Genomic DNA, 15,080 nt, shown 5'->3' on the forward strand with positions numbered 1-15,080 from the left:
TTGCCTCCGCTGCCTGGACTTCCCTCCTCCTCTGGGGTCCTGCCCTGTCCCTGGTCTGGGCTCCTGCTCTAACCCAGGCTCTTACTTCCTGCCCAACCAGGGTCCGGGTTCGCTACCAGAAGCGGCAGAAACTGCAGTTTGAGACTAAGCTGGGCATGAACTCCCCCTTCTGAGCCATCGGCCACCGTGGTCCTCACTGCCCTGGTCCTGGGGCTAGAGCCAGACCGGTTTCTGAGTCTGGGGAGTTGGTATCATGAATGTTTCAGGGTTTCCTCTCGCACCCCATGGCACGGGAGGGCCAGCTCTGCATCCGACACAACTGTCATCCTGACCCCCAGGACTTACTGTGGAGGAGCTGGTGAGCCGTGGCCTTGGCATCAGGACAGTCTGGTCTTGAATGTACAACCTAGTGCACTTAGCAGAGGAGCCCTTAGCCTCCGCCACCCGAGGGCTGCCCCCTTTAAGGTCTCTTAGCCCGAGGCCCTGTACTCTTGGGTCTCCAGGCAGAGCCATGAACCTGGTGGGGCCAGGACCTAAGTGGCAACAGCCGTGGGAGGTCCAGACAGGTCACTGTGGAAGGCAGCAGCCTCCCTGGACCCCGCCTGTCTTCCTGGGGTAAGGGCCTGGAGGTGGTCGAGTACTTCCCTCCCTTTGTGAGGGAGCCTCACGCTCAGACCTGAAGATGCAGACCCCCTGCCGTGCCCTGGCACCTCTCCCTGTGCCCGTCTTCAAGCTGGCCTGGCACGTCAGTCTTGGAGACACGGCCCAGGTTTCCTTTTGGCCCTCTGCCCTAGTTCTCCTTGTGAGAATGTTTTTACTGGTGTATATTTTTTACTGGAAATGAGCCTTTTAGGAATGAATGTAGACTGGTTTGTATTAAAACTTGTAAACTGCTTAAGAAAAATCTGTGGCTGGTCCATGAGGCAGCCACTCCGGGGCCCACCCAAGGCTTTGGCTGGTGAGGTTGCCCCAAAGGGAGGGGAGGGCCCAAGCCTTGCTCCTTCCCCACTGGTAGGAGCCCTCAGGCCTGGCCTAGGCAAGAACCCAGGGCTCAGAGGTCCGTGGCACAGATCCAAACACAACCGGATCACGTGGAATGACACTTTCATTGGGGTTAGTTGGGATAAGAGGTTAATAGTTACAGAGCGGGGCCTGGGCCACCCAGATCAGGCTTCCAGCCCCGAGGCGAGCCGTGCGCACTCTCGCCATGGTCCGCGGCCCCCCGTCCCCATGTCCTCTCAGGTGGTTATAGATAGAATAAATTTCATTTAAAATATATGCATTTCTCTCTGCTTAAAAAATAACATTTACAGTTGAAAAGGTTTGGACTTTGGGGATCTGTTAATCCCACTGGCCCCACCCCCGCCACCTTTGCCTCACTGAGGGCAGGCACAGGCAGGAGCAGGGGCGGGCGGCCACCACCGCGGAAACCAGGTCCCTGGCCGCTTATTTACATGTCCCGTGAACACCTGTGTGGAGCCGGTCAGACACACAGCCTTCTCCAGCCTTCGCGTGTGCCCGGATAGCACAGCAGGTGCCAAGAGGTCCTCAGCACTGGAGACCCTGGAGGTGGGGGAGGGCAGAGGGAGCCCCCCAGGAGCCCGGCCACCACCTTTGTCCCCGGGCGGAAGCTCTTGCCAGGGTCCCTGTCCACAGGCCAGGGCTGACTGGTCAGGTCACACGGGGAGGGGACTCCACTGAGATGTCCGCTTCTGCTTCCGTGGAGACGACCCTGGCTCTGACAGCACGAGCTTCTGTGTGGGGGTTCGAAGGCCGCAGATGCTGCAGGTCGCGAGGGGCGCGGCTGAAGGCCACCAGGGGCTCAGTCCAGCATGGCGTCCAGCTGGTTGGCCAGGGCGTCAAACATGGTGCTGATGTCATCCAGAATGTGCTTGGTGGAGGTGCCGGGAGGGCTGCAGCGGGGGAGGGAGCGGGTCAGAGCAGAAACTGGGCCGTGGTGGGCAGGGGCTGTGCCTGCATTCCCGGCCGGTGCCAAGCACCTAGTGTGTCTTCTCCGGGCCCTTCGGTGAGGGCGCTCGGGCTCGGGGGAGCTGAGGTGCTCAAGCTGACGTGCCTCTCAGTGGCAGCCGCCAGGATCCCCCACAGGTCAGATATGGGTGACTTCAGAGCCCCAGCTCCTCTGGTCCCAGTAAGGGTCGCCCCAGCCTCAGGATCGATCTGCTCCCCAGTCCCCGCCAACATTCCCAGGACCCGGGGAAGAGGAGTTAGGGGGGAGCTGTTCCTGCGCTGCAGCCCTCTCCCTCCCTGCCCAGCACCCAGCACGCCTCACCCCTCTCGCTCCTCAGCGCCTATGCTCTTCTCTGCCGCCCTCAGCGCTGCTGCCAGGGATGAGCTGGTCTGTTCCAGCCTCTGCTGGGCCCGGCCAGAGCCCGCAGCCCCAGTGCTCTCAGGCCTCGGGGGCGGCACAGGGCGGGGGCCAAGCCGGGGAGCCAGCTTAGGGCCAGAAAATGCCAGCTGGGTGCAGGCCACAGACACAGGCTTGGGGGCTGTTCCTGCAGAGACAAAAAGGTTGGCTGTGACTCAAGAGGGGCTGGATGCAACCCTTGGAAACAACACCCCACCCTGCGGGCCCCTCCTCATACCTGCACCGGGCACCTTGATGAGGGCTGCAGGGGAAGCAGGGGGCTCCGTCTCCCCAGGTTGCCCACCACCTGCCGAGTTCTCCAGAGCAGGCCCGGGGCTGGGGGCCACAGGGGACTGGGCTGGGAGGCCGGGAGAAAGAGGCGCTGGAGCTCCCTGAGTTGGAAGGCTGCTGGGGTCAGGCCGGGGAGGGCTGGGAGCTGCTGAGGAGGAGGGGGGCTCCCCGGGGGGCTGGGAGGGCAGGGAGGCAGAAGCGCTGGGTGTAGCACTGGCCACCCCGAAGGCCAGAAGTGCCGTCTGCAGTGGCTCTCTCTCCCGGCATTTGGGCCTCCGCTTAACAGTGTCTGACTCTGTGAGGTTGAAATCCAGGCCAGCGGGCACAGGTGCCTCCCGGGATGGGGGTCCCGCTGGCTTCGGCCGCTGTTTGATGGTCAGGTTCCCCTCCTCCGCAAATGGGAGTCCCTCCCCTGAGCTGCCCCGAGATGGGGGCGTCCCCTCCGGCCCTGGTTCTTCCTCCTCTGTGTCCGACACGGGGCCAGCTGGGGCGGGTGGGCTTGGGGGCTCCAAGGGGCCGGCTGGTTCGCTCAGTGTTCGCCTTCGGGGCACTGAGGCCCCCTCCTTAGGTCCTGGGCTCCCATCTACAGGAGGAGGCTCCGTGGGGGGGCCAGAGACGGAGCTGAGGCGCTTAGGGGGTGGGGGTGGCGGGCCTTTGCGTCGGGCACGGAGGGCGAAGGACTGGCTGCGGGGAGCCCCTCGCGCTGGGGTCGGGCTAGGGCTGGTCCGCGCTAGGGCACTGCGTCCCGGCCGCCGGGTGAGGGTGGCGTAGCTGCCCAAGGCACTGCCCACCGACCCTTCGGCCTCCCCCTCTGCTTCCCCATCCTCAGGGCCAGGGCGGCTCAGGCTGTGGGACCGGCGCTTGGGCCGAGGTGGGTCTGGAGGGGTCGCAGGGGGACCAGCCAAATACGAAAAGGCACGAGGTGCGCCCGGAGGTGGCCCTGGGGCTGGGCTGGAGGGTGAGCCCTGGGGATACATAAACACATAAGGGGGGGCCCCCTGGCCAGGAAGTGGGGAACAAAGCTTAGGGGGCCGCTCTGTGCCCTCTGGAAGGTTCCTCTCCTGTGGGGTCCCAGGGTCCCCGCCACCGGGCTGGGGGGTAGGCTGTTCCTGTGAATGACCAGACCCTCGTGAGCGTGCTCCAATGCTCTCCTGGCTGGGGGAGCGGGCAGGGGGCAGGGGGAGGGGCTCAGGGCCACCCCCTGCCATGGCTGCCTGCAGCTCTGGGCTTAGCTCGCTGCCCTGGAAGGTGAGGAGGCGTGGGCCAGCTGCAGCCGGACCGTCCCCATTCTCCAGCCCCTCGATAGCCATCAGCTCTGGGCCTCTGGCGAGCCGGCGGCTGCCCTCCACTGGGGCCTCCCCCTGCAGTAGGCCCCGCCGCAGCTCGGCCAGCCGCTTTACTCCCAGCATGAGCTTCTTCTGATGACCTGAGAGGGAGGGGTAGAGGCCAAGGGGTCAGCTGGGGCTGCAAAGGGCCACTCCAGTCCCTCTTGGCCCCCATGCTCCCTCCTGGGTTTGAACCCTGCACTGTTTCAGAGCCCCTTGGAGGCACGTGGGGGGCCCAGTCAGGAGGCCCCAGGGCAGTTCTCACCGAGCTTGTTGACGCCGATCTCTTGCAGCTCCTCCCAGGTGAGGTCGGCCACCAGCCCCATGGAGTCGTAGCCGCTGCTCACCAGGTGCTTGTGGTACTGCGGCAGCCCCAGTGCACACAGCCACTCCCGCAGGTCCACCTGGAAAAGCACGCCAGCCTCAGCGCCCCGGCGAGGAAGGGCCCCGATGGCCACAGCTGAGGCTGGGAGCCGAGAATGGCCCCTGCTTACCGGGATGTAGTTGGGCAGCCACTCGGCGATGCTGAGCTGTGCGATCTCGGAGGCAATCTTCTTCCTGTGGCCAGGCTTGGTCACGCCGATGGCCGTCAGGTCCTGTCACACAGACTCGTGCCATCAGGCCCCCCCACCCCCCCCAGCCACCTCCCGCGGGGCTCTCTGCCGCCCTCCTGCCGTGGCACCCACCTCGGGAGTCATCCGGCTGATAGTTGGCACGTCGTAGCCAGCCTGCAGAAAGTGGGTGGTGTAACCTTCCAGCTGGAACTCACTGAGCCAGTTATGAATGGCCTGGGCATCCTGCGGCACGGGGGCAGAGGCCGAAGTTAACAGAGCAGCGTGTGCTGAGGCAGAGCCGAGGCCGCGGCCCAGCCTCCCCTGGGCGCCCGGCCTGAGGCCCGTCCACACCACCGCACCCCCGGGGCTCGCAGCCCACTTCTGGGCAGGGCTCTCACCTTCCCCTCCAGCAGCTGCTCCGGCCTCACGTCCTGGGTGAAGAGCTGCTCCCCGGAGCGGTAGTTGGTCAGAGGGCGGTGGCTCAGGTTGTCTTCAGGAGGGAGAGAGAGAGGGAATCAGAAGGGGCACACTGGAGGGGTGTCTACCCAGGTACCATGTGCCTCTCCTACCTGCCAGGGATGGGGGGTGCAGTCCCGGCAGCACCTGGTCCTCTCCTGTGGAAGGCAGCGGCTGGAGACAGGGAAGGAGCGACTCAGCATGTGGGGAGCCCACAGCAGCAGGGACAGCTGTGTCCCGCTCCCCACGCCCCCTCCCTCCTCCTCCTCCTCCCTCCCACCTGGGCGTTCTCGATCAGAAGGCCAGTGCCATGGCCGTTGGTGCCCTCGGAACTCTGCCCGCTGCCAGCGCTGCGGATGCTGCCCACGCTGCCCTCGCTGCCCACGCTATTCCTGTCACCTGCTGCAGGGGCACAAGCAAAGGGGTTAGAGCCCCAGCTGGCCCCGCCAACAGCTGACTGGCAGCTTGCCACAGCCAGACGCCCACCCCAGTGCCCAGCACTGCCCTCTGGGAGGGCGTACCTGGGCTGTCTGGGCTGAGGCCCACCCGAGGGAGCTGGCCATAGGTCAAAGGGTGTAGGGGGTCCTCAGCAGGGGGCTGTGGTGTCCGAGAGAAGCCTGGGCGTAGGGGGGTGGGGGCCGATGGGAGGCGGGGTGCGAGGACGCCCACCCGCTTGCTGACCACCTCCACGATGCCTGGAGGGAAGTAGCCCACACGGTCCGTGCCCCTCTGGCTCTCGTGGATGTGGCCCTTCCAGCGGCCGTCGGGATGCTGTTCCAGCACCTGGGGCAGATGAGGCATCGGGGAGACGAGGACAGCGATCACTTCCTGCCCCAAACACGGGCAGGCAGCCGGCCCTACAGCCACAGTCCAGCTCCTCCGCTCCCCGTGAGCGGCTGATGCCCGAGTGCACCCACAGCTCTGCCCTTCCTACCGGCACCCAGCCCAGTCCTCAGCATGCCTCCTGGGCATACACAGGACAGTCCCAGCGTCAGCCTGGGTTCAAATCCCAATGCTGGTGTTTGCCGCAGGGTCTCAGGCCAAACACTTTAATTTCTCTACGACTCAGTTTTATCATGCCCAGAAAGGAAACAGTTAAATAGCACCTACTTTACCCAGGGCGGGAGGAAGTCAATAAGAGAGTTACGGAAAGACCTTAGCAGGTGCCCACGCAAGTGACAGCAAACGTTGGTGCTAGCAAAGGAACGCCCGCACCGGGTCCTCACCGTGATGACGTCCCCTGCGCGGACGTTGAGAGCAGTGGGATCGTGGAGGTTCCAAAAATCCTTGAGTGCCCGGACCTTCAGGATCCCCGAGGCCTCTGAGAGAAAAGGCAGGGCAGGGCATCATCTGAGGGTCCCTAGGGTGTCTTCCCGCCCATCATGTCCCCTTCACAGCCCTCCTCCAGGTTCCTGGAGTCCCCTAACCAGCCCTGGTTTGGGAGCATGACATCTCGCTCCTGGGACACTGTTCCTGTCTCCCTTCCTAGTCCCCACGGGAGTGGCTCCGGACACCCAACCTGGGCGGGGTCTTCTCTCATGCACACTCACCCCGCAGGAGCTGCTTGATTTCGCGGCTGGCCTGGGAGGTGGTGAACTGATTCACGATGTCCAGCGCCGTCTGGTTATACGTGTTCCGAATGTTCACGTCCACCCCGCCCTGGGAGCCCAGCACAGCGTGAGCAGGCACGAAGTGCTCTGCTTGCCATCTCCCCCAGTCCTCACCACCACCCGGAGGTGAACAGTGAATACCGTTTTCAACTTTTACAGATACAGAAACCGGAAGCTCAGAGATAGGGTTGAAGATGAACTCAAGGTCACACGGCTGGTGAGAGGCAGAACCGGGGCTCGAACCGGGTCTGTCTGCTCTCCAGCCACAAGGCCGCGGCCCACCCAAAAGCCACGTTGTTGGTGGAGACCCCCTCCCGTGCCTCCCCAGCTGTCCCTCGCCGCAGCCCCCAGCGGGGGGGAGGGGTGAAGGCACCCACACCCACCTCCAGAAGCAGCCGCACCACCTCTGTCTTGCCGTACAGCGCAGCCTCGTGGAGTGCTGTGCCGGTCTTGGTCTGGCGGTTGATCTCGATCCCAGCTCTAAGGAGCTGCCTGTGGATTGCGGGAGGGGGGGCAAGTTGCAGGGGTGACGGGGGGCAGGAGAGGAAGCAGATTGCCGGGGGGCTGGGAGAGTGACCCAGAGCCCGAGAGAAGAGGGCCCCAGGGCAGGGCACTGATGGGACATCACCCATTCCGCAGGAAGGGGATGAGGAAGTGGGGGGGCAGTGGGTACCTGATGACCTCTCTGTGGCCATTCTTGGCAGCCAAGTGCAAGGGCGTGGTGTAGTTGGGGTCACAGGGGTCCTTGGCCTCACCCTCCAGCAGTGCCACACACAAGTGACTATTCAGTAGCAGCTGGGCCACCTGTGGCAAGCAGCACCCAGACAGGTCTTTCTCCTGAGATTCCCCCGTCCCCGCCCCACAGTCGCCCAGGACCTAGTACCCCAAGTACTAGGTACTAAGTACCCCTAGTACCCCTCACCTTGAGCCGCCCAAATTCGCAGGCCAGATCCAGGGGCGTCTTCTTCGCCTTGTTGACCAGGCACGGGTTGGACTGATGCTGGAGGAGCATTTCTGACTAGGGTGGAGGAAGCTGAGTGAGGGGTCTGGCCCGGCCAGCCCCCCCCCCCACCAACCCCCAGGCTCTGGCACCCCTCATGGGGAGGCAGGCTCACATACCACTTCGTAGTGTCCGTACTGGGCGGCCAGATGCAGCGGGATCTGCCCGTCCAGCGAGGCGGCGTTGACGGCGGCGGAGGCGCGCAGAAGCAGCCGCACGGGCTCCAGCCGGCCCTGCCAGGCCGCGTAGTGCAGCGGGCGCATGCCTGCACAGGGGAAAGGGATCTGGGGACGTCCTGGGACGCTGCGGGGGTGGGCGAGGGCACTGGGCAGTCTGGAGTCACCCCAGCTGCAGGGGGAGGCAGATCCAAGGGGAAGGGCTGCTGGTTCGGTTGTGTGGGGCTGAAGTCGGAATCCCACCTGGCCCCCCACGGGGGGTCTCAGGGCGGGAAGGCAAGCTGAGCCTCCTCACTTGGATAACGGGGCATCAGAACCACCCCCAGCTCCCCCAGAAGGCCATGAAGATGAAAAAGAGCCAGGGAAGCTATGCGACACGTATTAGCACTGCTAGGATGTGGCGGGGCAGACTCTGACCACAGGGTGTGGCCAGGGAGCACCCTGGGGTCTCACCATTGCTGTCCTTAATGTCCACAGTGGCCTGAGCCTCCAGCAGCAAGGCTATGAGCTCCAGGCTGCCCCCCAAGGCGGCATGGTGGAGAGCAGAGAATCTGGTGTGGCGGGACACAAGGGAGGGGTGTCCGCTGAGTGGTCCCCCACCCCCCCCAAATCCTGCTCCTCCACACCAGACCCGTCCCGGAGGCTGGCAGGGCTGAGCGACTTGCCCACTGTGGCCTCGCTCCTCCACCCTGCCAGCCCTGCTGTGGGAGTGCGGAGCAGCCGGCCTACAGCATGAAAGGGCTCAGTGTCTGGGCTGAGAGGCCTGTTTGTCTGGCCTCCCCCCCCCAGCCAGCCCAGGGGAGGGGGCCGTGGGAGCAGGAGCCTCAGGGCTCCTACCCTCTGGGGAGAAAAGGGGGCCTAGCAGGAATCTGACCCAGGAGGCCCCTCGGAGAGGCACCGGGCTCCCTCCCCTCACTCGAGGACAGCTCCACACGCAGGAGGGTGGGGAGGAACCAGGGCTCTCAGCAAACATGATTCAAGGGCCAAGTTTGAGAGGGTTAGGGACTCCAGGGGCCATATCTTTCCTCTTACCCCTCCCCCAGCCCACAGCTCTTGAGAGGGGTAGGGGCTCACCCGTCAGCGTCCTGGTAGTTGACATTGAGTCTCTTCGTGGAGCCGAGGAGCTCTGGGGGATGGGAGCAGAGCGCATCAGGACACTCTAGAATGATCTGCTCCCACCTGTATCCTGACGAGTTGTCCCTCCCCACGATTCCCCAATCCAGCTGACCTCTTGGTGTGCAAGAAAGAGCCTGCCCCATGGCCCTTCGGCTGTCCTGTCCCTAGAGCTCCTCACCCGGCCCACTGGCCCATCCGCTCCAGAGTGCCCAGCGCAGGAGCCGCAGCAGGGGCCTGGCTTCCCCGGGCCCCCAGCCCAGCTTGTTTATAGGGCCAAAGAGGGCGGAAAAGGGGGGCACTGGCATGCATGCCCTCACTGGACAGGCCCACGAGCGCATGGTTAGCATTCCTGCCTGAGCGGGCCAAGGAGAGTCTCATTGTCTCCCTGGGCTGAGGGGGCTGACGGAGAGAGGAGAGGGGCACAGAGGCTGGAGGGGAGCAGGGCAGATGCCCGGGCTGGACCCTTATGGGCGCACCGCAGAGGGGGCCATCGCCCTTCGGCGCGCCTTACACGTGAGCCATTACCGTCCACGTGCTGTCCTCCAGCAAAACTGGTATAGCTCCCGCCCCCGGCCACGGCCACCGCTCCTGTCAGGGGAGTAACTGCTGATTCTGCACCCACATGCTCCCGGCAGAGAGGTCCACGCCCCACGGAGAGGGCTCTCTGCTGGGTGACGGCCAGAGAAGCCAGGGGCACAGGCAGGACACTGGTCCATCCCCCTGCCGGGAAGGGTGACAGGATTCAGGCAGGTGTGCTCCAGGTACTGGCCAGGGTACAGGAGGGGGCGGTCCTTGGTGAGTGCTGGGAGAGGAAGAGGAATGTCTGTCGCAGGCGGCCGGTCTCCTACTGCAACCCACCCCTGCTGGGAAGGAGGAGGCCTGGCTCAACCCGGGCTGGGCAGGGTGCCAAGCATGCTGGTCCAGGCCTGCCCTCCGGGCCCTAGTGGGCCCCAGAACACCCCAGCAAGACAGGGCCTCATTCCAACAGGCAGGGATCCGCTCGGGGGTGAGGAGCATGGGATGGGGAGAGAGGGGACAGTTACATTTAGGACCGAGCCGAGGTGCACTACATGCTACAGAGAAAAGGTAAATACAGAGCTGGGTGGTGATGGAGGGGTGAGGAGGTGGGGGCCGCTGGCAAGAAACAGAGGCCTCCCTGCCTTCCTCTAGCCCTCTCGGAAAGTCCTTGTCACACAGAGCCAGTTAGGGAAGGAGAGGGGCTTTTAGGAGCAGGAAGCGTATGGTTCCAAGTCTCCCCCTTACTGGCTGCGTGACCTTGGGCAGCCATGGGACCTCTGTGAGCAGCACTGAGGACTACGAGGTCGGCAGGAAGGAGAAAGTCCCTCCACCTGCTGCCAGGCCTGGCCAGTCCGGGATGGGGCAGCTCCGCAGAGAGATACAGTCCCTCTGGGGAGTGGCAGGACAATGTGACAGGAGGGACAGACAGGAACAGGGGCAGGGCCAGGCTGGGTGGCTCTGTTCTTTCCAGAACAATGGCCGGAAAGGCGGTGGGGGAGAGAAGCTCAGAGTGACTGGGCTAGGGACCTTGGCTGGAGGGAGGAGGGTCCTGGTTGCTGGCAGCGGCTCCAGCCACTTCCCCTGCTGGGCAGCCTTCTTCCCGACCTGGCTCTGGGGGTGGAGGGGTCGCTCCTGATTTAGGCTCAGGCAAAGGATGTGAGCTCACTGGGCCACCCTTGGCCCACTCTGTTTCCTCTGGCCAGAAAAGGAGACAGTTGGGAAAAGGGAGCAGGGGAGGGAGCGAGGGAGGGCAGGGGCAAGGCCAGGGCAACCGCGCCCTTCCCCCTCCCAGCCACCTGCTCCCTCAAGAGGACCAGGGTGGGCAGGGAATGCCAACCCCCAAAGGCACCAGAGAGCAAGTGCAGGAGGCTGAGGGAGCATCTCTCTCTGGCCAGCCAGAAGGCTCCAGCCACCTACCAGAAGGAAAAAGGGGAGCCCTGACACCTCCCCTTCGATCAGTTTCCTTTGCCCCCCTGTGACATGGAGCAGGAATTCTCTGGCTTCCCTTCGGAGGACTGCTTTAGAGTCACCTGGAGAACTTTCTGATTCACACGGTCTCAAGATCTCTGTGACGATTCTAATTCTGCGGGGGGAACAGGGAATCTGCACTTTCAGAACAGCCACTGGGTAATTCTGATGGGCAGCTAAGTGAAGGAGCAGAGGGGAGAGGACAGGAACTTGACTCTGATCTGCCCCATAATGGCTGTGTGACCTTGGGCAACTCGCTAATCCTCTCTGAGTGTCAGTTTCTTTATCTGTAAAGCAGATACAGATATACCAATTTCACAGGAAATCGAGGACTTAGGATATTTCGTAAACTATAAAGTCTGCCAACATCACCCTGTGATCTTTCTGCTCCAGCTTTCCCTGCTTCTCCGAGGACTAGGAGGGGAGGCTCTGTGTCAAGGCTTCACAAGGAATCACAGGACCCTGTCACTCTGTGCCTGGTGCCTACACAATGTGCAAGTCCCCTTTGGGGCTGACAGAAGGAATCTCTTCCCCTCCGTGCATTTCCCCTGGGGCACGGGGCACGTTCCTGGAGCCTAGCTATGAGGTTCCCACCACCAGCGTCCAGACCCCACCCGCCTGCCCTCCTCTACGGCCTCACTGTGAGGCCCCAGAACTGGGAGGCCAGCAGCAGCTCACCCAAGGCCCTACTGGGCAGGTCGCCAAAAATAACACAGAGGTGAAGGGAGGAGGGGGAGTGGCTCCCACCCTTGGGCCTCCGGGGCCCTCCTAGGACCTCTTTGGCACCTTCCTTCCACTGTGCTCGCCCCATATCCACTTCCCCAGGGCACAGAGGCCATACCACCTGGCCTTCCTCCCGGCCGCAGCCAAGCTCCCATACCCTGGCTCTCTTGCCCTGGTGTACAGGTGGGTAAACACACATGTGCATGACTCCCAGGCCCTGCAAATCAATCCTCTGGCACCCCAAACTCCCAGGTGTGGTTGAGGATAATTAGTTGTCTTCACGTAGTCACGGGGGCCCCTTCTTGTGCACAGGGCCAAGGTGTGTCTCGAGGCTAGAGCCCCAGCACTCTGAGGGAACCCTCCCCCCCCCCCGCCCCAGTCTGGTGGCAGGAGCTACCTCATGTCCCTACTGGTCTCGAAACTCAGGGGACAAATCCAGTGTTCTCTTAGGACAGCTCAGAGAACTCAACCTTAAAGCCCAGAGGTTAGAGGCGGGGGGGGGGGACGTCTCACCACAGAGGTACCCAAGAAATGGGGTTCAGGTGTGGCCACTCATGCATGGAGCCCCCACAACCCTGTCAAGGGTTTTGGAGAAACTTCTAGAAAGTTAGCTTTGGCCACACACACCCCCAGCGACACAGGCAGCTAAGTCAAGGGAAAGGGGCTTTAGCAAGCACTGAGATAGTGATCAACTTTGCTTTAAGCAGTAGAGCTCTTTTTAAAAGCTATTTTCTGGGCATCCCCATGAAGCTGTCATAAATAAACATTTGCTGTTGTTGAACTGGGGGGTGAGCTTGGAACCGCTGCTTTTCAATCTTTCCCAACCCCACTGCCAGAAATCTCCTGCTTCCAAAGAATACATCAGCAAAACCACCTGCTAAAGACCACTCTACAAGGGCAGGAATTTCAGTCTGTTTTATCCACTGCTGCCACATAATGGCCTGGTGCCTAGAACAAAGCCTGGCACACAGTTGGTGCTCAAAAAAACTCAAACGAATGTATTTCAACCCATTCACTTTACATGTGAGGAAACTGAGGCCCAGAGAGGCTAAGTGATTTGCCTAAGGATACATAGCAAGGGGTAACCCAACTTCCTCTGTGGCTGTCCCATAGAGGCATTTCCTACAGAACAGACAGTCCTCCCACCTCCAAAACCCCAGATCACAGTGACCCCCACCCAAGCCTCTCTCTATAGCCTGAGCACTCAGGGCAGGGTCTCAGCTAGACAGTCACCCCACCAAGCACTCACTTGTCTTTGCGGCCTTGACCTTAGCCACCAGTTTCTGCACACCAGTCACATCTCCGTTCTTGACGGCGAGGATCAAGTCCTGTTCACGACCCATTCCGGTCCCTGGGCTGGGCTCTGGGATCAGGAGTCCAGGCAGAGGCAGGAAAACTTCAGGTCTAAGCCAAGGCGTCAGGGTGCCATGCCTTGGCCCGTTGGAGGGCCAGGAGTCCTGGGGAAGCGAGTCTGGTTTCCCAAGCAGTGGGCTTCTTGTTAGGCACTGATGGGTACTCCCTCAAAGTGTTTCATGAGCAGCCATCACAAGCAGGAAAACCGATTTCTCAGGGGGTGGAGGCCACGTGGAAACCTGGACAGAGACCTTCGTGCAGTGTCTGACGGCCCAGGGATGGGCTGGGACGGGGCACGAGAATCTTCCTGGCGTGGCTCGGGAGCACCGATGCCCACCCAGAGCGCAGTCAGCATTCCCTCGGGCCTTGGGCAGCAGCAGTGGACAAGTCTCGGGGGTCTGGAAAAAGGTGCAGTGCCTCTGCTGAGGGTCCAGGCCTGCGAGGGTCCCAGAAGCAGGGCTCAGAAGTGTAGGACAGGGCTTCTAGGGAGCCCCCCAAACCACCCTCGCTGCCCTTCGGAGTCAAGGAAGGGCCAAGCCACTCAAAGGGGGGGGGGACAGCTGCCAGGCATGAGAGGAGTATTTGGGGGGAGGCGGTGACTTTCTGGGAGAGGGAGGGTGAGTCACTGAGGCCCCAGGGCACCTGGCAGCACCTCAACCTGGGGCAGGAGGGGCCCTGGCAGCACGACACACAGAGGCAGGCTGGGCCAGCAGCCTGTTCTCCACAGCCCCGGGCTCTGACACCCACAGACAACTGGTGGGCCAGAAGGTGGGGCCTGGAAGGGTCACACACAGGCAGACAGGCAAGGGTCACTCCCTGTGGAAGGTGCCTGCCCCAGACTCCTCCCAATCTAAGCTTTACTATAATAGCTGGATGCCCTAGCCCCAGGCTCTTTAAGTATTCAGAGCGCGGAGTGGGGAGCTTATAGCTCCCCATTACTGGCAGGGGTCTGACTGCTGGACTGGGAGGCTTTACAGCACCTGTTGCTGACCCATCCTCACCCCTTGTACGGGATGGGGTTAGCAGCGGGGTGCAGAACAGACACAAGAGCTGGGGCGTGCTGGCAGAAGGGGCTGCCTGGCCCCCCAAGCCTGAACCTGAGGCCCGGAGCCCCGACTTCGCTGCAGAAAAGCTTACGTCAGTTCTCAGTGGCCAGGAATTTGTTGCCTGAGCCCTGTGGCATGAGACCCGTGCAGGCCTGGGGCCCTAGCTGGGGTCTCCTTACTCCTAGAAGGTCCCAAGCCCAACCCAAATGGCACTCCTGATCTTGCCCGCAGCCAACACAGGAGGAGGACGCCCCTGGTAGTGCTTGGGGTCGGGCTGGCTCCCCCGCCCCCCGGAATGCCCGTCCAGCGCCGCGCAATCCCCCCAACCCAGCCCAACCCGGGCCGACCCGGGGAACAAAGCGGCAGGAGCGACCGGGAGAGCCCAGCGCCGGAGGGATTGATGCGGGAGGACGGAACAGGGGCGCGAAGAGGACGGAAGGAGCAGAGACGAAGGCTCCCGCCGATCTCGAAAGAAAAGTTAGTTTGTGCCCGCCCTCAAAGGTGCTGACCCCCCGCGCAGGCCCCGCAGTCTCACCTCTCCCAGCTGCCCCGCCGGGGGTCTGGCTGGCCCTGCTCGGTCCCTGGCACTCTGGACGGTGGCTCCCACTGCCCCCCTTACCCCTTTTCTCCTTCTTCTCCTCCTTTTCCAAGACCGGCTCGGCACCTCCCGCAGGAAATCCCGCCCCTCCCCCCTCCCTCCCGCCGGATCGGGAGCGGAGGGACTGTCCCGGCCGCGCAGTCGACCTGTCAGTCAGCGCCTGCGGCCCCGCCCCCATCCGTACCAGACCCCGCCCCCACCGCACTCGTCCGCCCCGGGGACGCTGGCCGGGTCAGCGCATGCGCCCAGGTGAGGCGGCGTGGTAAGGGAGAGTGCGAGCCCTGCCTCCCGGCCAGCGGAGCCACCGCGACCTGGAGCCCTAGAGTTCAAACCCAAGGGCGAGATGCCCTGTTTATGATTGAATGGGAGAAAAGATGTGATGTGAAGGGTTCTGGAAACCGAGTCCTGGGGACGCCACTTGGGAAGCCCCCGCTCTTTTTAGCCCCTCGCCCCTCCTGGGATTTCCACGTTGACCTCCGCA

The 15,080-nt window shown here is 62.9% G+C and overlaps 2 protein-coding genes across 19 annotated transcripts in view; one reads left to right on the plus strand and one right to left on the minus strand.

Moving 5' to 3' along the window:
• Positions 1–1,278, plus strand: part of TMEM94 (transmembrane protein 94) — a 34,040-nt gene extending 32,762 nt beyond the window's left edge. For all 15 annotated transcript variants that reach the window (XM_082705157.1, XM_082705159.1, XM_082705150.1 and 12 more), the window contains one exon: positions 101–1,278. In XM_082705157.1, coding sequence (XP_082561283.1) covers positions 101–173 — 73 coding nt within the window. In that variant the 3' untranslated portion in view covers positions 174–1,278. The remainder of the gene's footprint in view (positions 1–100) is intronic.
• CASKIN2 (CASK interacting protein 2) lies at positions 1,088–14,838 on the minus strand. 4 transcript variants are annotated; one of them, XM_082705166.1, is made up of 20 exons: positions 14,537–14,838; positions 12,852–13,391; positions 8,852–8,903; positions 8,231–8,328; positions 7,721–7,866; positions 7,524–7,619; positions 7,275–7,405; positions 6,985–7,093; positions 6,542–6,650; positions 6,218–6,312; positions 5,513–5,774; positions 5,272–5,393; positions 5,105–5,165; positions 4,934–5,025; positions 4,668–4,778; positions 4,476–4,577; positions 4,247–4,385; positions 2,604–4,082; positions 2,291–2,513; positions 1,088–1,913 (listed from the first exon to the last, which is right to left on the minus strand). In XM_082705166.1, exons 2-20 carry the CDS (start codon positions 12,943–12,945, stop codon positions 1,823–1,825), a joined length of 3,612 nt encoding a protein of 1,203 aa, XP_082561292.1. In that variant the 5' UTR covers positions 12,946–13,391; positions 14,537–14,838; the 3' UTR covers positions 1,088–1,822. The 4 variants fall into 4 exon arrangements, with proteins under 4 accessions (XP_082561292.1, XP_082561293.1, XP_082561294.1 ...); XM_082705167.1 differs by having other exon boundaries at positions 12,852–13,353; positions 14,537–14,775; XM_082705168.1 differs by having other exon boundaries at positions 14,621–14,687.
• Between the last annotated feature and the right edge of the window lie 242 nt (positions 14,839–15,080).

Source organism: Mustela nivalis (assembly GCF_964662115.1).
Source record: "Mustela nivalis genome assembly, chromosome: 17".
NCBI classification, from domain to species: Eukaryota; Metazoa; Chordata; class Mammalia; order Carnivora; family Mustelidae; genus Mustela; species Mustela nivalis.